The sequence below is a fragment of the Melanotaenia boesemani genome, chromosome 16 (genome assembly GCF_017639745.1).
Source record: "Melanotaenia boesemani isolate fMelBoe1 chromosome 16, fMelBoe1.pri, whole genome shotgun sequence".
Classification (NCBI taxonomy): Eukaryota; Metazoa; Chordata; class Actinopteri; order Atheriniformes; family Melanotaeniidae; genus Melanotaenia; species Melanotaenia boesemani.
The window spans coordinates 30091159-30116535 of NC_055697.1; the positions used below are offsets into that span (position 1 = coordinate 30091159).

The 25377-nt window shown below is 38.3% G+C and overlaps 1 protein-coding gene across 7 annotated transcripts in view; it reads right to left on the reverse strand.

Moving 5' to 3' along the window:
• The window catches only part of atrnl1a (attractin-like 1a), a 317476-nt gene that overhangs the window by 145812 nt on the left and 146287 nt on the right, over positions 1–25377 (reverse strand). For 6 of the 7 annotated variants that reach the window (XR_006013321.1, XM_042010699.1, XM_042010700.1 and 3 more), the window contains 4 exons: positions 19266–19318; positions 7637–7731; positions 5916–5994; positions 1511–1668 (listed from right to left, as the gene is read on the reverse strand). Coding sequence is in view for 6 of the 7 variants with exons in the window: in XM_042010699.1 (XP_041866633.1) it covers positions 1511–1668; positions 5916–5994; positions 7637–7731; positions 19266–19318 (385 nt within the window). In the remaining variant the exon portion in view is untranslated. Of the gene's footprint in view, positions 1–1510; positions 1669–5915; positions 5995–7636; positions 7732–16046; positions 16112–19265; positions 19319–25377 lie in introns of those variants that run through there. The other variant, XM_042010703.1, reaches the window with a different exon arrangement.

Sequence of the window (25377 nt, forward strand, 5' to 3'; positions counted from 1 at the left end):
GCATCATAAGGCTGAAGCGTGAATATTTAGTGTGGGTGGCTGCCGCCTGGAGATTTAATCCAGCGCTTTGTAACTGATGGAGAGACACTGGAAAACTCACAGATCATTAAATGTGATAGTGGATTTGCCCAACACTTCTCAGCATAAGTTATGCTCAATGTTCAGGGCTGTATGTTCTGCAGAGACACAGTTACTGATGACGAGGATGGCAGCCCTACTCTGAGCTTTACCTTTTCCTTTCAAGACTAAACTGACTTTCCCAGGAAGGAGATTCAGCAGAAAAACTACAACCCCTCCAGAGAACAACATGTTTTTATTAACTTTCAGGATTAAAGGCGTAATTCTGTTTTCAGACATGAATAAGAGCGTAATGCTCCCATCAACAGCTGCTTTGGACACTGCACAGCTGAGATAATAGACCTCTGTTAGAAAAAGAATTTGAGCCGATTCCTCAGCAAAGTTACCGCATATTTGTTTAAGATAATAGCTGCAGCATGAAGCCACACAGAGCAAACGTTGCTGCACATTAATAATGAAAAGGTCTGCAGCCTGTATACACTCATTAACAATTACATTAACTTTAAAACTTTTTGCCTCATTAATAGAGTAGCTGCAGAAATAACATTTTTTCTCTAAATCAATGATAATAAAAATCCTAAAACTTGTTTGGATTCATTCATTTTAGTAAAAGTTGCTTTACTGTCAGCTTTACTGTTTCCGAGTTCAATAATGATCATTTCTGATTGCATTTATCATGAAAATCATCATCATTATAATATTCACAACCAGAGAGACTCTCACTCTGTAGCCACAAAGTTTACACAGTAAAAAGAAGAATTTACTGTATTTGGGGAAAAAGAAGAGACTTGGACCATTTGTATTAACAAAACAAACATCTTGTCTATAAAGATTCGATTTTTCTTTTGCAACACATTATGTGAACATTACTGAAGCTTTCGATATATTCTATTTTATTTTTCTCATCCGTCTTATTAAAATTAATTAAATTTTATACCTTTTAAGTCAAACTTTAAGTGATCAATTTATTTCAGTCACTTTTTATATATATATATATATATATATATATATATATATATATATATATATATATATATATATATATATATTTATTATCATACACATTTCTATTCTATATTTTTATCTGTACATTTTAAACCATTTTTTTATTTACATATCGTTTATTTTAAATATTGACACAAGTACAAATTTACTCATTTAAACATGTTTTACAACCTAAAAACACAATGGAACCCAACACATTTAATCCCAGGTAAAAATCCAATATTTCACATTATGATTCAAGATCTACAAGTTATTTTACATGTACATACATGTACATTACCACATCTGTGTAGTAATCCTGACTACCTGAAATGGCTCACCTCATTCTACAAAATGAAGTCAGATCTATTAAGAAAGAACTTTTTATTTTCTCATGCAGCCCCTGTAGCGTTTTCCCCGACTGCTCTAAAGCAGCTTCATCTCTTACCTGGATCTTGATTGGCCAGCTGAAGTTGGACACGTACACGAAGAAGGTGATGTTGTGGTGAAGCCTGAAGTTGAACTTTTCACACGAGAAACTGTCTCTGTGCTCCTTGATGTTGGTCCTTGCTATGATTGGCATCTCCTCACCAGAGATGGTGCCGGCTGCAAATAAAACAAAACCTTTTTATATTTTTTACCAACAACTGCTTTAATAACCCAGATGTGGCTTTTAGAGACGTGTTAAACAGCTGTATGTATGATTTGCATTGACATCTTTGAAGATGGCAACTGCTGAAGGTTGAAGGTGCTCTATTTGCAGGTAAAATAAACAAGATTTTTTCTCTTTGTAAAAATCATTCCTCTAATTTTTGTAAAATTACAGATTTAAGAGACAAAACAAGAAAATCCAAATTAAAACTTAGTAAATATAATAAAAGGAGATTCTTCTTCAAAAACACTGAATGCAGAACATCTGTGTGGCTGAAGCATCATGTCTCAGTGGGACTCCGTGAGGTTGGAGAGTTACATCAGTTTGTTTTTTCGTTTTCTCAACTGCTTATATAATCTCTGTTTCCTTATACTAATTAGTCATATACCATCTTAGATTAAAAACCACCATTGCATCTGACAGAAAATAAAAATAAGTAGTTGAGGTGCATTCAATGACCCTGATAGATCAAACACTTTGAGTAATGATATCTGAGATCAGGGCAGGACATCTCTAAACAGCACATTCTACATAAAAACATGAACGTTTTTGCTCATGAGAACATTGGGTGGCGACTGGCTGGTCCAGACCTTTGATCCTTGACTCATGGTGCCTTCACTGTTTTGGGATATTAAGGTAATAAAACACAGATGGTAAAAATAAGCAGCTCAACTGGAGGAAAAAAAAAAAAAAATGAATCTGAAAAGAAAACAAATTGGAAGGATTAACTTTTGGGATGTCAGCCATTTTTTGTTGCATTCAAAGCCAACATGTTTACTACTTTTATATTTTACTGTACAGAAATCAAATGAATATACATATAGTTAGAGTTAGTTTAACCTTTTCCAGATTTTCTTTTGTGATACTAAACCTGAACATGTACAGCATTAAACAAGATGACAAATGATGGAGAAGGTCAGCCAAGCTGCTTTTAGTTTAATCTCCTGTGGGAAAAAAAAGTTTTCATGTAATTAAAAAAAAAAAAAAAAAAGAAAAAAAAGGTAAACGAGCAGATCTTTGATTTTAAAATGTCAAAATGTTCCTTCAGTCTTATGCAGGCAAATTAATATTCATGGTAAACGTATTTCCATGACACTTTGCAGTAATACAGGGGGAGCTTGTAAATGTCTCGCGGAGCTGAAAGTAATCTGGTCTCAGTATCCTTCACAGCATTATTAGCAGTTCTGTATTAATGGCTGGGTTTTTCAGACGCTGTGAATAAAATATTTCCACCTCCTGCTTTATCGGGGCCATTAAACACTCTATAATAGTCTGCCCACCATCTCTTTCACACACATGCACTGAGGAGGCTGAGAGCCCCAAGACAGAGCGTGAAAGCTCTCTATCTTAATTGAAATCAGGAAGGAAAATGTATGAAACGCCTTAATGCCAAAATTCAAAATAGCTTGTGAAGTGTTTAGTCATGAGGGGGAATCCCCAGGAGGCGAACGGGATAAGGACACTTGGTCACCAGTGTACGATACAGAGAGCAGGACATCCACTAAATAACCAAAATAGTGCATTAAGTTGAAAATGAAAGAGAAATAATGTTTGGTTTTACAGTAATCAGATGCCGATGAGACATCCTGTCGGAGCATTTTAAAGAGAGGATGCTGTATTTCAGTTTCACTCCACATTAACTTACCTTTGGCAGATTTCCAGATGTAAATAGTTCATTTCTTTTCACTTTAAATTCAGCTCTGAAATTACCGAGATGAAGGAGGAAGGTTCATTTTACGTTTATCTAATTACACACACAGCCTTGATTTCATTTACAGAGGCCCTGCAGAGCCCTACAGGTGTTTCCAGTTATCTGGCTGATTAGACCTCCATCTAATCAGGTTGAAGGTGAGAAAACTCTGCTGGTCTTAATGCTAATAAGCTGACGAGAGTTAAGAGCATCAAACATTAAAAATGCATTGGTTTCTATGTAAACTTGCACACGTGTAGCATTTTAGACGTCCACGGGGTTATGAATTTCAGAATCATAGAAGACAACACGTTAAAGCTGTAAAATCAACCAGTTTTTATCTCATTTATGCCACAAGTCAGGACAGGAGCTGCAGGAATTACCATGCTCAGACGATGCAAACTCCTAATTCTTTATTTTGTCTGCAACTGTCAAAAAAAAGCTATAAAGTTTTCTGTAGTATAAATTTAATTCTAAGAACCAAATAAAATTGTATAATTAAAGGAAGGTGCAGATTTATTTGTCAATCACCCAGCTAATTAATTAGTTTCACTTCAGCTGTGTGGACCTGAAGGGCTGCCAGGCCAAGAAAACAATGGCAACTGAAATCAATAGTTTAATCAGCTGCAGCTGCAAATGTGCTGTTCAAAACCAAAGAAAAAACTGTTTATAGTCACATAAATCTAAGTGTTTAGAATATTATGTTTTGTTTAATCAAAAGAGCTGTGTTATATATTTATATTATAATTTCCCTCTGGGATTAATAAAGAAGTTTCATGATGACTCAGTGTGAGTGTTCGCTGCATCGTTGGGGACATTTATGATCATCTTAGTTTCCACGGTTTGGATCTCTGTGTGTGGAGGAGTAAAAACAAAGAAGACACACAGCAAAACTGACTCATTTAGTCTGAGAGTTTATAATAAAAACCTCTCACTTCTATCGTTTGAACATTTTTTTAACAATTGCACAGCTGTGGAAAATATCTAAATTGGTAGTGGATTTAAGTGCAAATGTAGCATCAAATCTTCCAGAGATTTACTGCGAATGGGAGAGTGTACATGCTGGTGATGGTTGCTGCTTTTTACTCTTTTCTTCTGACCTGTAAGCTCCAATCTCTTGTCTCTGTTGTGCATATGTTCAGATAGATGCATTACTTCATAACCACAAAACCTGAGCCTCATCCTCAGATCTCAACATGACATATAGAAGACATGTCTGTAGCTCACTTCATGCACCACATCCGGAATCCTGTACCCCAAACGGACGTTCCCCTGTAACCGTTCCTCACATTTCCAGCTCTCAGGTCACATTCAGAGTGGCGGCATGGTGTGTGGGTCAGGGCTTTTATTACAGTTTAACAATAAACAAATTTTAACATACACACCACTTGTGTTAATAATAAGAGCTCTTATGTGTTAGTAAACATCAGGGAAGTTCTATATGAAGCTCGTAGTGGCCAAGCTGCACTGGATCTTGAAGTTCTCATAGCTCCAGATTTTCGCAGCAGAGCACGTCGCTCTCAGACTGCAGGTGTGTGGATCCTAGTGTCTAAAAGCAGAATGGGTGGCAGAACTTTGGGCTATCAGGCTCTTCTTTATGAAAACAGCTCCCAATCTGGGTTCAGGAAGCAGACACCCCCTCTACCTTTAAGATCAGGCATAAAACTTTCCTTTTCTATAAAGCTTGTAGTTAAGTCTGGCTCGGTGATCCTTATCCATCCCTTTAGTTCTGATGCTTTAGGCCGAGGTTGCTGGGAGATGTCCCATGATGCACTGGGCTCCTCTCTGATCTCTCTACTGTCCACGTACAAATACCAAATGACGTCATTAACTTGTATTTCTCTCTGTCAGCGGGTATGCCTGGCTTAGAGTTATGATCTTATTTGCTGTTTTCTTCCCTCTCCACCCCCAACTAGTTGAAGCAGTTGACCGCTCCTCCTTCATCTGTTTCTGCTGGAGGTTTTCCTACGAGTTAAACGGAGATTTTTCCTCTCCACCGTCAAATCAAAGAGAAGATTTGATTCTATCTGTTGGTTTTCTTCACTAGTCATGTGTTTTTTATGCACTGGCTCATATGAACATAGTTATTATGGATTAGACTAATGTGGATAATATAACATTCGTTTTAATTGGATCAAAATGGAACAACAGTAACTGGATTACTTTATCAGTGTTCTGAGATGACTGCCATAAATCAGCACCACACATATAAAACTAAATTGAATAAAAACCTTTTTTTGTTTGTTTGTTTTTTATCATATTGTGCATTAAACAAAACTCTGTTTTTTTGTTAAAAACAAGGAAAAAGGACACCACAGAACTGGCCTACCAGGACCTGTTGGTGTTTTAGCTTATTTGGATTTAAGAGGAAATTGTTGGAAAAGTCTAAATGAGTTTTTAACCTGGTACCATCAAGAAGTTGCAGGATCTTTTGCTCCTTTTACAAGTTTTACTTGCTGAAACACGTCTCTGCAACTCTGTGGAAACAGAATTTATGAAGATGCCGTTTACCTGTTGAGCTTAAAGACCAAGTGATGTTCAGATTGAAGTTGTTTGAAGCATTGATGGACATGTCAAGGTTCTTGTTGGCCTGCACACAGAAAAAACAAAGAAACAAGTTTGTGTTATACAAACTGAGAAAACTTGCTTAAAATCTGATTTTTATCAGCACCTCCTCCACATTAAAATCTTTTAACTTGTTTCCTTTCAGGTCTGATTGCAGCTTTAGCAGACCTGTTTGAATCCCTGAAATGAATCTAAATCTGCCGGAGTGTTATGCATCACTACGTAAGACCGGAACCGATGAAACAACCTGATGAAAAAGAAAAAACTAGCGTTTACTGTTATATTCAACAGAATGACCTTCTAAAGGCAAAATGTTAAAGATGACCACTTCTCTTTACATTTTAACCAAAATATATTTTCTGGTTTCTACTTTTTGTATCTAGAAAGAAGTGTCTTGTTTGGATGTTTCCCTCATTCTTCCTTGCAGAAGTCTTCCAGTTCTGTAAGATTCCTTGGCTGGTTTGCATGCACTGCTCTTAGATCCAGAATTTCAATGGTGTTTGGGTCAAGAAACGGAGGATAGTCCTTGAGGTAGTTCATTATGGATTTTGAGAGGGGCTCAGAATTATTATCCACGCAGACATTCTCTTTTCACCTTAAGCTTATTTGTAACCCCCTAAGCATGATTGATCCACTTCTGTGATTAACAGCTGGACAGGTGATCTTTCTCCAAACATACCTTTGCTCGTTGCAGCCAAAGAGCTCCGGCCTGTTTTGATGTTTATTTGCAAATTTCAGAAGCTGAATTTTGTAGAGAAGTTTTCTTCTGCTGAGATTTCCATGAAGGCCAACTTTGTACAGGTGTCGCTGCAAAGTGGAACAGTAATACCACGACTCTGCACTCCACAAGGCTTTTTGCACACAGACGAGGGTTTTTAATTTGCCATTCTAGCAATCCTTCAATCAGTCTTTCCTTGGTCTTCCAGACTTTGACATCCGGTGTTCCTGTTAACTCCCATTTCTTAATCAAATGGATCCCTGAAAATACTTTGCTATCTTCTTGTAACCTTCTCCTGCTTTGTGGGCCTGAACAATCTTTATTTTCAGACTTCTAGACAACTGCTTAGGTAAACCCATGGCTGCTGATTTCTGAGACAAGGTTGGAGGACTGAGTATTTATAGACAAAGTTATTTGAGTGGGGATCCCATACTTTTGCAGAGTGCTGCTTTTTTCACCCTTAAAGTATACAAAAGAAAATACTCTGACATTACGTAAAATGTTGAAAGGAGTGTGTCATCTTCAGCTTCATGCCTTTTGGAGCTCATTTCATCATCAGTAACAAAAGTTTTTAACCAGGGTGCCCAAATCTTTGCACGCCAGTGTATAAAAACTGATCACCACTACGGAGAAGTTTACCACTGCACACACTTGTCACACGACTGCTGCAACATGATGCTGCCTGTCGGTGACGCGCTGCATAAGTTCACTACCTCTTGCCTGCAGGGTTGCCTTACAACTCTACTTTGACTTACTTAAAACTAATCTTACAACACAAAAGGAAAACAAAAAACTTTAAATGCCTCTCACAGCCTGACAGATTTTTTTTTTTTTTTTTTTTTAATTCCTTAAATGGTGCAAAACATTCCTTGATCTCAAAAAAAAAAAAAAAAAAAAAAAAAAAAAAAAAAGATTTAAGCATGTTTTTGTGTGTGTGTGATCCTTTTACCTGCTCAGGTGTGGCCATGAAGTTGATGGCAGTGTAGTATCGGTCATCCTCCTGGAGCAGGCTGAAGGTGAACTGGTAATCGATCAGCAAGTTGTCTAGACAACAGAGGGAATAAATAAATAAAATACTTGCGGTAGAATAATTCAGTCCATTGCAGTAAACTTTTTGTATATTTGGCATCGTGGCTCAAGTCACCCGCGTCTCAAACACAGATTTATGAGGGAACAGACGTGAGAGACACTGGCAGTGGGTCGATATTCAATTAGCTGGATTAAGCTACAGTGGTCGAGTGTTTGGGAAAAGATCTCAATCTGGAAAAAATAAGTTAGAATGTATGAGCATATACAGCGGTGCCCTCACTGTGGATGTTGGGTTCTTAGACAGGCGTACAGATGGATCAATAAAACATGATATTCTAAATAATCATGTTCTCTAAGAGATTTAATCATTTCTGAAAGCAGCTTGCACCGCTGTGTCAGCGAGACAATGAGAAATGTTTGGAGTAAATCAGAACGGTTGAATGTCTGTTAGGACAGCAGGACCATCCTGGGTCATCTTGTCTGATGCTGGATGAAGAAGGAAAGATGGATGTCAGGAGAAGGAAGCTATAATGTCATAGCAGAAGAACATGAGCATTTTTATTTAATCAACATGACTTAACTTCTCAGGTGAGATGGTGTAAATGTAAATGTTCTCTCAGACTGAAATATACGTAAAAAAAAACAACTTTTAGTTAAAAAATTAATTTAAGACCATAAGTTATTACTACATCATGAGTCTGTAAGACTGCAGCTGACTCAGAGACAGTAGGGTTATACACTTAACACACATATTAGGTCCGCCTTGCTAGTATCTGGCTGGACCCACTTTTCCTTCAGACCTGCCTTAAGTCTTGGTCTGAAAGATTCAACAAGGTGACGGCAGATAGGAAGAAACAGCTGAAGATGACCCAGCAGCATTACCCCCCCCTTAACATTTGATCTTGAGAAACGTTCTGTTTATGTCAATCAACACAGAAATGAAAAATCCTCAGTGATTCCATCCATGTCCACCCTGAACCGATCACCAGTCCATCACAGAGACAGACAACCATATATGCTGATCCCTACAGGAAATTTACACTTCCGGGTCCACCTTGCTGCTACCAGGTTGGACCCCTTTTCCTTCAGAACTGCCTTCATTTATTGTGGCATAAATCCCAAAGCTGCTCTACTGGACTGAGATCTGGTGGCTGTGGAGGCCGTTGAAGTCCAGTGAACTCATTGTCATGTTCTAGAAAGCAGGTGGAGATGATCTGAGCTTTGTGACATGGTGCATTATCCTGCTGGAAGTAGCATCAGAAGATGCTCCACTGTGGTCATAAAGGGATGGACATGGTCAGCAACAATACTCAGGTAGGCTGTGCTGGTTAAACCAGACCACGTTGGTACTAAGGAGCCCAAAGTGGGCTAAGAAAATATCCCCCCACCATTACACCAGCAGCAGCCTGAAGCGTTGATTCAAAGCAGGATGGATCCATGTTTTTATGATGTTTCCACTAAATTCTGATCCTACCATGTGAATGTGGAGCTGAAATGGAGATGCATCAGACCAGCAACGTTTCTCCATCTTCTATTGTCCAGTGCTGGTGAGTCTGTTTGAATTGTAGTCTCAGTTTTCTGTTCTTAGCTGACAGGAGGCACCCGGTGTGGTCTTCTGCTGCTGGAGTCCATCTGCTTCAAGGCTGGACGTGTTGTATGAGATACTATTCTACAGACTTTGGTTGGGACCAGTGCTTATTTGACTTATCCATATTTGTCCTATTTATTCTATTTTACCTTTTTACTTGTCCTTGCTTTATATTGATTTATAGTGGAACACCAAGCACTTTTTCTTTTTGTTACACGATCAAGTACCTGTCTTGTCAGGTTTAATGTATGTTTTTGTTTTAAGAAAATGCGACTGTTGTTACTGTAAAACAAATCACACGGGTATTAATAAAGAAACATTAAACCTCTTTCCTTTCAATCATCTCCAACCACTCTGTCCATTCCCCTTTGACCTCTAACATCAACAAGACATTCTGGTTCAGACAACTGCTGCTCACTGGATATTTTGTCTTCTTCAGACCCTTGAGATGGTTGTGTGGGAAAATCCCAGTAAATACTCAGACCAACATCCATGCCACATTCAAAGTTACTTAAATCCCCTTTCTTCCTCATTCTGATGCTCATTTTGAACTTCAGAAAGTCGTCTTGAACATGTCTACATTTCTATATGCATTGAACTGCTGCCATGTGATCGGCTGATAAATTACTTGTTAAAACAAATATCTAACAGGTGGACCTAAAAAAGTAGTTGGTGTGTACACTGCAGCCATGTTTTAATATGTTTTAATCGCTCCAAAGGACATTGCTTCAGAAGGCTTCCAGAGGATTATTTGCTCTCAAAGGTTACAAAAGAAAAAAATGGATTGTTTTAAATAACACACATATTAGAGTTTAAACTTCTATTATTTCAGCTTCAAATGACATTTGAATAAATTGCTATGACAACTAATCTGACATTATTACTCTGGGAAGTCGATCAGATTGATTATATTTTTATTTTTTTCATTTTTTATTTAATAAGGGACCATGCACAATTTAAAGATAAATGTCATTTGATGCATTGCAGCAGAGTTAGCCTTAGGCTAATTTACATCTGCAGTCCTATGAGTCGAACAATAAGTATACAACATTAGCATTATACCATTTACATTTATCATTTAAATATACGCTTTAAATGGTACACTAAAGTTCCTTTTAGTTATACATTAATGACTTTACTTTTTAACCATAATTCTATTTTGTGAGTGAAAGATCAGAAAACTTGACACACAGTCACTGATGTTTTAAAATGTCACTGAACATGACAGTAACCACATTTTTTAGTTACTCAAGATCATGAAAAAATGAACTGTTCAGCAAGATCTGTATGGGTGGTAACTTCCCTCATCCATCAGTCATTGTGCCCATCGGCTGAGAAGCTGCCTGTATTCTGCAGCTTTTTATCTCCACAGCTGAGCTCACAGAGAAGACTGAGCTTATTGTGAGAAACCTCAGAGCTGCCACAGGTGACGTGCTGCTGTGCAACAGTGTCAGCAGAGAAAGCTTTTCAGCTTACAGAGCAGAAAAACTTTGTCACACTGCAGAGACAAAGAAAGATGTTTAGTTATCACCATGCTCTCAGCTGTATAATCCTGAGGCGTCACCAAGACGAAAGCAAATTATGTTTGACAAACATTCTTGTTTTGTTCAGCCTTCTTGGTAAGTTAGCCCGAACAGCAGATATCAGATCAAAGACAGGATTTTTTTTCTTCACATCTTTTTCTTCCTCTCTTCCCTCCCAGGCGGATGCTGATAATCCCATAAGAGTTGTCAGCACATCAGAGTATTTAGGTTTTTTTTTTTTAATTCCTTTTTAAAACGGAATAAGGACTTGTGTGCACATGTCCAGTGAGTTTGGGTGTTTACCTCTCAATGCATCCAACATGCTCATGCCCGAACAGATAACTGCATTCATTTTTGTTCTTATGAACCTGTTTGTGCGCTTGCAGGCGAGTATTTCTCTGCATTGTTAACCAAAAACAAATTAAAGCACAGCACAAAATAAAAAAAAAAAAGGGCGGGGTTCATTGGTCCCTTTGTGTTAGATTTCAGCCTGTTAGGAACTAGAGCATCAGCCAGGTTTAAAAGTTCATCTTGGCTAATTAAAAATCCCCTCTGAGAAATCTGACAGCAGTTTCACTTTGGCAGACTCAATTACATGTGTACATGTGCAAATTCTCACCCTGGATGAATCACATCAAGGTATCACTAAAGGTATTTACAATTCCCAGAGGAGCTAAAATATCTCTCCTCTATGCCGATTTATCAAATTCACAGATGGGTGATCCCATTACTGCACCATGTAAGCTGATTCAGCCCATATGAAACAACACCCTGATGTTGAAGCCCACACCCGGAAGATAATCTGATCCTCTTGCAGTCTGTGTCGAACAGAAGTCCAGAACAAGAATTTCTTACTGGCGTTTCATTTAATGCTTGTTAGCAACTCATTATTTTTCATTTGCGACACTTTGTGACGGTGTGCAGACCACATATTACAGCGTCACCTTGCCGAGGAAACAGCTGAACCAAAGGATGACATGAATTCAGTAACACACCTGACTGCTGGTCAAGGCCAGCTTGATGTAATAAATGCAGGTCAACTAACCTCAGTCTGAGAAATTTACTGTAGCCAAACAACCACATCAACAGGAAAAAAGTTACCATTTCATTTGTCTGCAAGCTACGGATCCAGTGAATCTCAACATATGAGCCTAAAATTAGCAAATGAGAATGCATCAGAAAATTAAAATGGCTACAGTTTGCTGCAGTTAGGCAGCTCCCCTCCAGTAGAGAATGTAAAGATGATGTCACATGTCGGTTAATTTAGATGCCATATTCTTCTTTGAGGCTGTATTTTATCTGCACAGGTCCTAAACTTCGACTCCAGGAAAGTGGATTCAAACTGTAGGATCAGCCTCTTAGACCATATTTTAATCCTTTTTTTATCTTAACTGTTAAACAGATGTGTCTACTGCAAGTTAAAAAAATATGTTAATGTTTTCAATACTGAGAAACACCTTATCAATACAGTAATTTAATAAATCCATTCATACTCAAAAACATCACTGACTGCATTTGGATTCATTCAAATTTGTGTAATAACTGACATCAAAACAGGGTTAATTTCTGAGAGGGATCAGATTTTGGAACAATCCCAACTTTTTAGTAAGAACATCTTTTATTCAGCAGTGCAATTAAATGACTGCAGGTAAGATCCATATTTTCCCTTGTCCACAAGATCTAATGTTTTCAGCCATACTGACCGAACGCCAAGCAACAATGGCTGCAAACTGAAGTAATGAAAGAGCATTTCTTTCACATTCACTACAGTGTGACGTAGCTTTACATTCTCTTTACAATGACAGCCAAATGGAAAGGAGTTCACCGCCGCCACTGTTTTAATATGTTTGATCGTTTTGGGCACATAAAATTGAAAACACATGGAATTTATTTAGTCCTGTATATACAGAAATGTGGGAGAACCCAGAGACCAGATAGAGGGCTGGACAGAAAATCGTAAACAGGAAACATCTATGTTAATATTTCTGCTAATGTTTGGACATAAATTGGAATTCTAATGGTACACAAGTTTTATTTAAATGCACTGAAAACATCCTGTACTGTATCCAATCATCAGTATTCAATATCAGTATTTGTTAAAATGTGTGACCTTTTTAACTTTCAAAGAGGGCTGAAGAGTGAAAAAGTGAAGGTTTAGTAATAAAAACATTCAGGCTGCATCTAAGGCCATGCTAGTATAAAAGAAATGAGCTAGCTCAGGGAAGTGTATACCAGGAAGAAAAGTGAAATTCATTGATGGTGGCCACGGATTGTGTTGAGAAACCGCTGCAAAGCTAAACCAACATCTTGCCAATGCAATAACAATCAAAAGGATTCAGAGCTCAATGCAGGTGGATACCGTGGAAGAACTGCAGCAGCCAAACCTTTTGTTTATTCAGTCAATGCAGGAAAATGAATACGAGATGAACGGGCCAGTGGAAGAATGTCATGTTCTCTAATGAATCATTCTGCATGATTTCTCTCTCTTCAGAGCAAATTCATTTCTGGAGAACAAAATTCAGCAGGTTAACAGGATAGAACCCGTCCATATGGGTTTTAAAAGTGTCGTTTGCAGCCAAAAAGAAAAGTTCTGTCCAATCAGCAGTTTATTTCCAGCTGGTTGGGTTTTAGGAACGGCATCCAACAGGCTCTGCATGAGCCGCTTTGCCAATGTGATCATTTGGTTTTAGATAATTGGAAGTTGATACATAACATCTGACATGTCAAATCAAGGTTCAGCCCTCTTCCAGCACACAGATGTTTACCCCAATTTAGATTTACAGAACTTTTGAATAAAATCTGAGTATATAGTTTCTGTAAAATGGACAAAAATGACATCATTGTTTTCGGTTGTTTGGAGAAGGACCTCCACATTCTTCATTTTAATTATGCCCCAAAAGAATTTCAGCTTTACTTCATGTCCTGTTGCCATGTACTGTAGTCGTAGTGATCGAATATCTCTCAGAATATTCAATAATCTGTCATGTGTAAGCGCTTGTTTTTAGGTCTCGTAACCAATTAGTGCTGGATAGGAGTCCACAAACACTGCCTGTCCGTAAACTTTACGTTATGTTGGACAGAGGGCACATTGATGAACGGCGTCAGGCAGATTTATAATATGTAAAAGTATGTTGACACTAAAGTAATAAACCTGGACATACAGAGCAGCAGTAAAGATTTGTTAAACTGTTTCGAGTTCTCTCCTATAAAAGATTCATATAACACTCAGTTCTTAATATCTGTCACCAACTGTCCTCTAATTGCAGTTATGATGGCGTCAGTAAACACTGGAGCCACTTTTATTCTACTTGACTGAGCTTTACCAGCAGGCCTGAGGGTAACAAGTGCCTCTTGCTGTGGACTAACTGGTGTTGGCTGGTAATTCAGATGACTGCTGGTCTCAACAGTGGGAGTGGTGGGACACTGTGGCTGTCCCTAATGAGACGTCCCTTGCAGCTGGCTGTGATGGAGTGTGACAGTGGTTCATTAAAACGTTGTCCTAGTGATGCCTGCTCATAAAAGCTAGCCTGACTGGAGGCTAACTCATTAAATAGCAAAGTTGCTTTTCATCATTTGACTGGTGGTTCAATATGACAGAGATAACTGAACCAAAGCAACTCTGAGCTTCATTCCCCCGAAAGTGATGAAGAATACTGCCGTCAATAGCTGGATACTAAGATTTATCACTTCACTTATCAAAGTCATCAAGATTCAATTCTGTCCACTGCTTTACTGCATACATATAACTTATGTGTAGATAACAAAGCTGTTGTGTTTGTCTTTTGCTTTAAACCCAAATTAAGCAATCAACTCAGGAAGTATTAGCTAATAGGTCAAGTCCTATTATAAGTATGCTGATTAACTTGTCCTCGCACACAGTAGAAGAGCTTGAACAGCAATGCTTTCCTTTTATCAACACTAAATTGCTATAAATACTAAATCATATCAGCTTATAACTAAACCTAAAATAAACAGACACTTGAGGGGAAAAAAGGTAGCTTTATACATTTTTTCATTTAAACGTATTTTTGTGTTTGAAATTTCTGTTTTGGAACATATACCTTTTTTTCCCCCACTTAAGAGGACCTAATATTGAATTGTTGGTAACGCTTCCTAACATCTTGTATACACATCAAGTATGTAAATATGCGGAAAATAACACTTCACCAGCAATTTCATGGACAGTTTGAACAGAGTAAAAGAAAAAACGACAGAGTGGACTGCTAAATATGTGTGCTTCAGAGCAGAAGTCAAGGGTGCTGGGTTTGTTATGATATTCACCTGCTCAACACTGGGTATTTTTTTTGGTTTAGATAATTGCTTCCTTCCTACCTTTAAGGAGTTAAGTGTTAACCTCTTCCTCTTTACTTTTGATGCCCTGTTTTCTGTCAGGCTGGTGGACCTCTAGAGGAGACTGGCAGTCAGTGCCACATGGATAGAATAAATCCATTCTGTTTTCTGCAAACACGGCTGGGAAATATTTCCTCAAAAGGATGTCCACTATAGTCCAAAAGTAGTTGCATATTATTTGTAAAGACCATGCTCTCAGGGGGGACCTAGAAGACCCACCACAGACCTTCCAACCTCAGAAATGTGTAGTTAAAGGCAGAGCTTCCATTTCGCTTGACTTTTGTTTTCTCAACTCTGGTAGCCTCCGACAGTCCAAATTCACTCGAGACTAAAACATTTAACCATCCACATATCAGAGTCTTTGGTATTTAAGGGAATTTTTCCTGCAAGCATTTTGATTACTTCTAACTTTAACTTCTAACAACTTTCCTCTATGCAAGATTTCAGAAACAGATGAGCCAACCATTTAATTTGTTTTGGGAGGTTATACACAACAAAACTAAAATCGGTTCTAAAAATGTTTTCATTCATGAAATCTTAGATGTTTGGCTGAATTCTCACATGTTTTTGTCTGAGTCTCTGCTCTCAAATGGCAGACATGCGTAGCTATGGTAAGTTAAGGTCAACCCAGCTAATTAAATGAACCACCATCTTGTCCCAGTACAGAGATGGTTATGCAGTTTTCCAGTATGCCCGTGCTGCAGCGCTGTGGATCTGTTGCTTCATGGAAGACCATCATACATGTAAGTATGATCAAATTCACTGCTCTGATGTTGAATGTGATTTTTGTATTTTAGGCAGCAGTTATTAAAAAACAAAAAAAAAAAACTATTTAAAAAATAAGAGCTTTTATTAGAGCACAGCGAAATGCCACTAACTTATTATTAATGGGCTGCCTCTTAGTGACACCTGGTGAGCTGACAGGCTGAAGCATCTGAAAAAAAGCCAAAAATATCTGGATGAAAGCTGATAATCTGGAGAGTTTCAGTCAAGATTCAAAGCACAGAAACACCACGGTGAAAGTTCCCAATGACTTCATCATGGTCTGAAATACTGAGCTCATGTCTATACTTGTCCTGCTGGGTCTCAGTCATGTCATCATTTATCCATGTAACTTATAAAATTCAGCTGAACATCTATTAAAACATCCAAAGACAGCAGCTCCTTCATGTAGTCTGCAGGCAATGTTACATGAGATAAAACTTTTATCATCCTCTTAGATCCACTGACATTTAAAGCTAATATTGACCTTAGTTACAATTGCAGCTCCTTTCCTCAAAGTACAAGGAAATGGAGGGCTTTTAAATCTCTATTTTGTGCGCACACAGTCTGCATGTGTGTGGCATGTGCTTTCACATACACAGACCCGAGTGTGCTTGCTCTTGTTCAAACAGAGCTAACCCATAATGTCACATTAATGACGGGGCATAATGGAGTCAAACACAAGCGAAGAAAAGAAAAAAAAAACATGCAGCACTTCAGCTGTAGCCATAGTGATGTCAAGGAGACCTGTGTGCACAGACTAAGAGGCCTTAAAACCCATGTTTGTGTGTCTGAGTGTTTACATGAGCATTGCCTGAGGCATTTCCCAGCACTGAGCGAGGGCACTGCATTGGTGCCATCTAGTGCCGTCAAACATCAGACCCAAAGCAAGCGGACGGGATGGAACCACACCTTCCACCCTAATGTTACATCCAAGTTTTATCATCATGACTCACTGCAGATGATCACATAACTGATCATTTACAGGAACATGTGCATGTTCTCAAGTATTAGCTGGGCTTTCCATAAATATACCCTTCTTCCTGACAGACTCCTGCTCTGTAGCATAAATCAGTTTAGAGTAAATGTGTTAGAGTAGCAGAGTGAAGTGAATCTATGATCAAAGGCCTTTTATCATGACCGCTGCGACTCTTCTGATTGCTGCATTCAGTTGAGTGTCACTCATAACAGCAATGACAGCACCCTCCTAAAATACATAGTTATTGACATTGACAGGACTTGAACTCTGAGTATATTGTAAAATTACAAATAATGATGGCAATTCATAAACTGATTCCTTTCTTTTTTAATGCAAGTGTGTGTGTGGGTGAGACAGAGATGGGTGAGCGTGCTTGCGTGCCACAAAACATCTGTTTTGTCGACAGCTTTCCTCCTTCGTCTGCCCTCCAAAAGCAAAACCGGCAATTTGTTGCAAATGAGCTAAGTCAATGTGAACCCTGCTTGCATCTGGAAACAAGAAAACAAAGTCCAGGACAGGACAACAACTTTATTCTTTTTTACCTCCATCTGCCTCTTTTTATTTGCTTCCTTTCAGTTTGGGAAATAATCTGCACACGCCTCAGGTTCTGTGGCCATGGTCGTACCAGCAACATAAAACTGACTTACTGTATGACGGTGATCTAGCTGGATGCTGTAGAATCTGATTCAAAAACACCAGGTTTGAATCTCTTACCTGAAGTTTATGTTCATTTCATCAGACCTTCCTGACCTTAACTGAGAAATGCACAACATAAACGAAATAAAGAGACCTCAAATCATAAAATATTTACAGCCACTTCCTAAAAAGATCTGAACTGTGGCCCACATGATGATCCTCTCATGTTTCTGGATGTGCTGCAGAATTACTCAACGTTCTCCACAGTGAGCTGAGGTCAATCATGTAAAACCAAAACCACCGCTGCCATTAACAGCTCCAGTAAAGCACATTTAAAGAACTCAGAGGGAACTTCTAGTCCTCTCACAGCCTAATGATGGTTTTTGTCTACAGCTTTATTTTTGGGCTCTTCCTAAGACTGTCTGTCTGAAAGAATGGAAAAGACATTTCTTTATTTTTCCTTCAATTTATTTATTCAATTTTTGTGAAATTAACTAAGACATTTGCTTAAACAACTAAAATTGACTTAAAGTGGCAGAACTGGACAGATTTTTGGTGCCCCCTAATGACGGCTAGGGTTAGGGCTAGTTCAGCATCCTGTCTCTTCTGAGCTCTCTCCAGCCCCATGCTGACTCTTGTCTGATCTCTTGCTCTGTCACGTTGTCTTTCTTTTCCTCGTTTCCTCCATAAATGTACTATTGCATTTTTTCGATGAACCAGCTAGGGTGAGGTTCAAAACTGTCAATATCCAGCTGTTGGAGTGTGACGCAGTGGATAAAGTCCTGCGGCCTTCATGTACTGTATAATACCTACTATATAAGCCTGTTCAGATGGCATTACTCCATTAGCTATTATATATATATATATATATATATATATATATATATATAAATAGATTCATCATAATCCAAGTTTGTGTCATTCAGGAAGCATGAAAAAACATTTTGCCCAAACTATTGAGAATACGAGTGCTGCAATACACCAAGTTTCCTCTGGGATTAATGAAGTATTTCTGATTCTGGTATTTGGGATGTGCTGGAGAAAGCTTCCAACTCCTCCATCGAATATGGATGCAACTCTAGATGGAAACAAAAGTTCTGATGTTGCATAAACTTACTGAAAAATAATTTTAGTATGAATGCAGGATTCAAATCTAAAGGTTTTCCAACTAAATATTAACACGACTGTTTGCTTGTTTCGACCAGTAACTCATTTTCAAGATTTCACATCCTGAAAACCTGTAGCTGGAGAGGAAATACAAAATATCAGTTTGTTTAATAGAGACATGAAACGGGTCAGGGGTGAAAAAGATGAGGAGGATACAACCCCCACAGGGGGCTGAAGATTCATGGTGTCTTTTTTGGATTCAAAACAGCAGATTTTGGCTAAAGGTGAGGGATTTTCATGTCTGGTAATATCTACGCAAACTAAATATTTAAAAAAATCCTTTAAGTTTAAACACACATTTTGGAAAACTAGTAAACATGAGGTTTATGGCACTGATTTCCATTGGTTGAAAGTGGTATGATGGATGCTACGTAGCTCCAGAGCTCTGTGTCTACAGCAAAGTTTCTGGGACACAAAATGAAAAGAGACCCAGCACACGCACACATACATGACCACAGCATGAATATACTGAATGGGTGTGTTAATATGTGTGCAGGCCTGGGAAGAGAGGGAGACTCGGGTGTACTGGTGGCAGAATACTTACAATAACAGGTTCCTCGGAGAGGGTTGCCAAGGTAACGGTTTTCTGAGTCACATCTGCAAAAACAGAGGAAAAGACTGTCAGGTGGCGAGAGAAAGAAGAAGAGAGCAGTAAAATTAGCATGCAGCAGCACTGGAAGGTTTGCAAAGAATTATTTTTCTCTTTAGTGTTAATGCGTGTGTGGTTGTGTGTGTGTGTCAGGGGCCTTTGCTGCAGGTATTGTGCTCCCAGAGCTGCTTGTGAGGTGATTTCCCTCCATAGTCCTGACTAGTCGTAGCTGCTCTGCATTTCCCACAGGGCCAGATGCTCCAACGTACAGACACACACCAGCAGTGTTAATGAGGGAACCACAGCTCATAGATGAGACTGGATTTACTACAACATTCAACTGGAAGCTTCAACGATGGCAATGAAAAGCTTAATCAAATGAGTTGAATTTAGCTTTGACTCATTGCAGAAACAACTGTTTCCACTGGATGCTCTGCAATGATGAATAAATGCATTTATTTAAACTTCTCAAATCCCTATCAACTTTCACACAAACGAGTCAGACTTTTCCCTTTCAACCAGAGTTAGAATGAATATGTAATTTTAATAGTGGAATAATTTCCCATAGAAATAATTACAACTAATGTTTTTGTTTCTTTAAATTAAAATTTGCTTATTTTACTTTATTCTACTTATTTTGCTTTTTCTTTTCCGTTGAAAGTTATTTACTGTATTTGTTTTTTTTTTCATTTAATATGTTCTTCCTTTTTTTCAAATTATATATTATATATATCTTTTTTTCATATTTACATTTACTTATTTTTGCTTTTTAAAATTTATTAATTTTTCCTTTTCATTCCTTCTTCCCCTTTATGTCCATTTTGATGTTATTTTATTTAAACCAGTAGGTGTGGGCTTGCTCATTGATGCCACAGAAATGCTGATGAAGACCTAGCTTGTTGCAACACTTTTTAAAATAATTTTTGCTATGTAAAAATAAAGACTTAATATTTTTGAGTGCCTTTGATCATTTTTTGTAGGCCACTGGCTTTTTTAAGAAAAGCAGAAGATTTTCACTTTAATCAAGAAGCCCTGCATCAAGTCGAAACAAAGCCAGCACATCCGGGGGCCTTGTGTAAAAGTGTGTGGCATATGTGGCATACACTCTTTATCATAGCAAAGTTCAGATGTATCAAGAGTGAAATGATTGTGGAAAACTTCATGGCTCGCGTTCACATGTTTCTACAGATGTTGATGCTTTGGCAACACTTAGAGGTGAAGCTGGGAAACTGTTATAACACATAAATGTGAAAACATTTAGTCCTCAGATTGAGTGATGTGCACATCGGAAACACATGAACAATTAAAAAACTGATGAGCAATTAACACACCTACGTGTCTGTAATTACACCAGTGGCTATTAAAGCAAACACAAAGTGGTGCAAACAACACCGTTAAAACAATGGCTGCTGTAGAAGTATTAGAAGATGTTGTAAATGGTGTAAAGGGAAGAGAGCGTGTGGTCAGAGAAACAGAGGACTTTTGGCACGAGGTCAACTGGCTCATCAGCTGCTGTAGGTTTCCGAGGGCAACCCTCCTGGAACTGTGTGCAGAGCTGCAGCCAGCCTTAGAGGACAACACAGCGAGGAGCCATGTGCTGCCTGTGCACATTCTGCGTAACACCATGGTTGGGAACAGACAACAAGCTGGCCCTGTGCATGGTGGGTGGCTTCTTGGTGAGTAAATATATTTGTGTAATTGTCCAAAAATTAATTAAGTACTGAGCATGCGCCCCCAAATTCTATCCTGTCTTTTTTTTGCCAGTTAAACTACAGCTTAAGATCTTTAAAATAAGCCCCCGACTGTCTCTGTGTGCAAAGTACTCGTTAATAACCCCGTACATTGAGTGTAAAATGTCTTAAGAAGCTTCACCTTTGCTCCAACACACTCAATTTTCAGATTGTGCAGAGAGGGATCTCAGATGTGGGCTCATTTAAATATGATTTGAGTATTGAAACATGGTGGTGGACAGGGTGAAGTCAGGTACTTCAACACATGAGCTCAATTCCAAATTGATTGGGATGTACGAGGATAATGTGCTTGGATATTTTGTGCATTCGACATTTTCTAAATTTGAGCGTACGCCATGTTTCAGTGGGAAATCCGCACAGGTGGAGGCTCCTGGAGAGCACCTATAGAGATCACTATAAAGACTTGGAATTGCTTCTAAAGCTTTTTCTGTAGTTAGAATAAATGACTTGTCTGTTTTATATGTCATAAAAGCCTACTTATAATGTAATAGCACACAATCATCTTTTCATAGGCAGTTCGAACATGAATACGGATTACACTTGTTTTACGTCTTTGGAGTTCTAGTAAAAGTCCATTTCTTTCAAATCCTTGAGGCTATGATTATTCATGTGGTTCAGGGTTGGGAAATGGCTGCATTTCTTGAGCTGTATATGCATTACACTGTCAGCGCATAATCTCATTTTTTATTTGGCTTAAAACCAAAATGATCCCACAAGGGGACTGTGGTGTTTGGCTGCAAAATGAATCCATATTGCAACATTAAATGTTTACAGGAATGTGGTTGCTTTAACACACATGAAGCACCTTCAAATAAACACTGAGTGGCAGTAAAACCCCTCAGGCCCTACAGGAGATGGATAAACGGAAATGACATGATTGAAAGTGCACCAGTCCGGCAGAAATATGGCATGTTTGTTATGCAGCATTTATCCAGATGAATAAAAGGTGAGAATGATGATTATGAAAACTAACGGATCAAATGATCTTGAAAAGCAAACCTTTGCTTGCTGCAGCCTGAAATCATGATTACTCTTGAAAAGTTGCCCTTTTTTATTGACCATTTTCAAGGTGGATCTGAAGGTTGTTTCAACTTCTGTTTTGCTTCAAAGACATTTTAGAAGTTTTCTCTTTCATCCACAGTAATTTTCATTTCTTCAGTTTGAGTGGGGGAAAGACCTGCTTGAAGATAAATGCCTCTTGTTTGTCCTTTCTTCAAATGCACCACTTACGCAGCATGCAGCAGATTAAAAGACATCAGTTTTGGTGAAAACCGCTATTTGAGAGGACATCAATGACCAGAAAGAATCACTGAGAGTGCTGTAGTTTTAAACCTTTTCAAAGCTACTCAGAGCTTTCTCAAATGTTTCAAGGACCTACGACACATCATGCTGAGAAATGCCAAGTTTTCAGCTAACAGCTCTTTAGGAATCACCTTGTTGCTGCTGAAACACTTTTTTATCCGTCAATCTGCGTTATCTTTGTTTTTTTTAATGATGCAACTAAAGAAATTAGAACAAATGATGTGTCTTTGTGACAGGCTGCTGGTAACAAAGAGCCAAAAGATCCAATTTAAAACTGTTTTTTTACCAAGTTCTTTTATATGGTTAGACAAAGCTGGTTTGACTGATTGTTTCAACCATCAGTGTTAAACAGCTTAAAGAAAAAGCACATTCCTCTAAAAACGGTCAGTTTCAAGGACCTGCCAATGTCCAAATACAAAACTTTTGAAGACCTTCAGAAAGATGGAGAACTATTACTCTGGACCACTTTAAAAGTTTAAAAAGTCTGACTGCTAGGAAACATAAAATATAAACAAATGAGGAGAGAATCTAGACAGTACTGTAAAGCTGGGGTGTCCACTCGAGGGCCACAATCCTGCAGGTTTTCGATGTGTCCCTGCTCCAAAACCACCCGACTCAAATTTATGAGTTATTGTGCAAAACTTAATTGGCTGTTGGATCCATTTAATTTGAGTCAGGTGTGTTGAAGCAGGAAACATTGAAAACCTGCAGGACAGCGGCCCTCGACGACAGACTTTGGACACCCAACTTAAACATTTCATTTTAATTCATCCACTTCATCCACGTCATTCACAATAACCATCTCTGCCTCCCTGAACCCTTTCTTGCTCTCAGCTGATTGGTAAAAGTAAAATAGGTAACATGACTTTTTTCTCCCATATTTATTCAACTGAAACCATTAAATTGGAAAGATGGGTGCTATGCATCTCAAGTAGTTTTAGTCTAAGAGGAAATCAGAGAAAATCAAGAGTCACTAACTTTCTTCTGCAAGCCACAGCAGGTGGAACAGAAATATCTACATATGTATCGTGTCGGCAATCCAACATCATAAACACCACAATCAGCATATTTACAAGCCGGCAAAATCTGTTATTTACACTCGTTTAACCCCACACTTGTTATTGTTTCTGTATTTTTTAAGGTAATAATTCCTCTTGGTTGAGCCTGTTTTACATCAGTTTTCAACCAAGCTGATTGCAAACGCTCGCTACAAATCAGCCAGAGTCAGAGGTCACATGGATATACAAGCTTGAGCATGTTTTCCCTGAAAGCGTCGGCTCCTGGGAACAGGCATCTGGGGTGAAGACAGATGGATGAGGATGAGATGGAGGAGATCCAGAGAGGTTAAAAAAAAAAAAAAGGACTAGCCAAAAATCAACTTTTAATTATACCACCAGAGATCTGTGAGTGAGGGCTAGCATGTCACTGAACACCCTGGTGTGTGTTAGCTTGTAAGAACTGGCATCCTGCTTAGATGTCTGGCCAATCATTGGTCAAGAGGTTTGTGTTTGTGACATACGACAAGTGTCCTCATAAAGATGTCAACTTCTACTTAATTTAATACCACTACCAACCTCCAAGTTCATGTGAATGGACTGGAATTGTATAAAACTTTTTTTTTTTTTTAATTAATGCATTTTTTTGTAATTTTGGCCCTTTGTGAGCTTTACATTTTAACTAAGTCCTCCCGGGGATTTTGGTCTGTCAGCCTGAAACTTGGATGGAATGAGAATAAAACTCTTGTGGTTAAAAGTTATCTTCAGATTTTTCCCCAAGTCAAAGTGCATGGGCATAGCACTATGTGCTGATCTTGTACCACTGAACCAAACAGTTTCTCTGGTTGTTTCTTTAAGTTAATTCATACAGTAATTCGTGTATTTATTAACGCTCAAACTCAGGATAAGTTAACAGAAGAGGTCAGATCACTGCTTGTAATGAAAATGGCTTCATGCGACTTTACGCTGTAACAACAGATCAGATAGTTAATCACAGAAGAATGTTTCGTCATTTGTCCACTAGCGACTTCGGCCATGTTCCTCTGTCCCCAAAGAGACTCCAGTGTCTCCAAAGATTAATAACATTATCCTAGTCAACACATGTACATGTACCGTGTTCAGTCATCACCACAACTCCACCCAGTGGAAACAGGATGGACTAACACACTGTATAATCCATGACAGAAGCCAGGACCTTGTAATACTGCAAACCCCTGCGAGTTTTACAAAGCCAAGTTTCAGCTGAAACATTAATAAGCGCTACTGATGACATTAAAAATATTTGTCAGGGCTTCAGACCAACTTTTTTTTTACGAGGAACACGGTGGCCCCTAACTTAAATTTTTAGGAGCACAAGCAGAAAATTTAGGGGCGCACACTGAAATCGCCTGGCATAACAAATGTCCACATTTCCTCTCATTTTCACTGTATTAGTGATAAATACTTGAATAAATTCACATTTTTTTGTGCAGCAGTTAACATTTAAAAAAAAAAAAAATCTTACTGGCCGCACAATAATACAAAACAAGTAGACAGAGAACATGTCAAATCAAATCAGATTTGATTTGATTTTCACTTTGTAGTTGAAGCAGAATGGCAACTTTGTCACCACCACCCCCCATAGGGCATGGTATGACTGGTCCATGTAGTTCCTGGAAACAAACAGATTCAGGGACTGATACTCCTCTCCAGCCACTGTTCCCACTCCTCAGTAAGAAAAGCAGCTATTGGCTGTCCTAAAAGTCGCTAATTAGCATAATCAGCCTGGTGCATACAGTTGTAATGGATGCTACCATACAGAGAGATGTCGTGGGAAAGGCAAAAATTGATAAAAAAAAAAAAAAAAAAAAAACAACCTAAAAATGTTTAGAACACCATAAATAAATAATTGTCATTATCTTTATTTTTTAGTTCAGTTTTTTTAACGTGTATTTTGTTTCTTAATTAGGAGTCTGGAACATTTCACAACATGTAACTTTTTACATATTTTGTCCACACTCTTTATTAATAGACATTCGA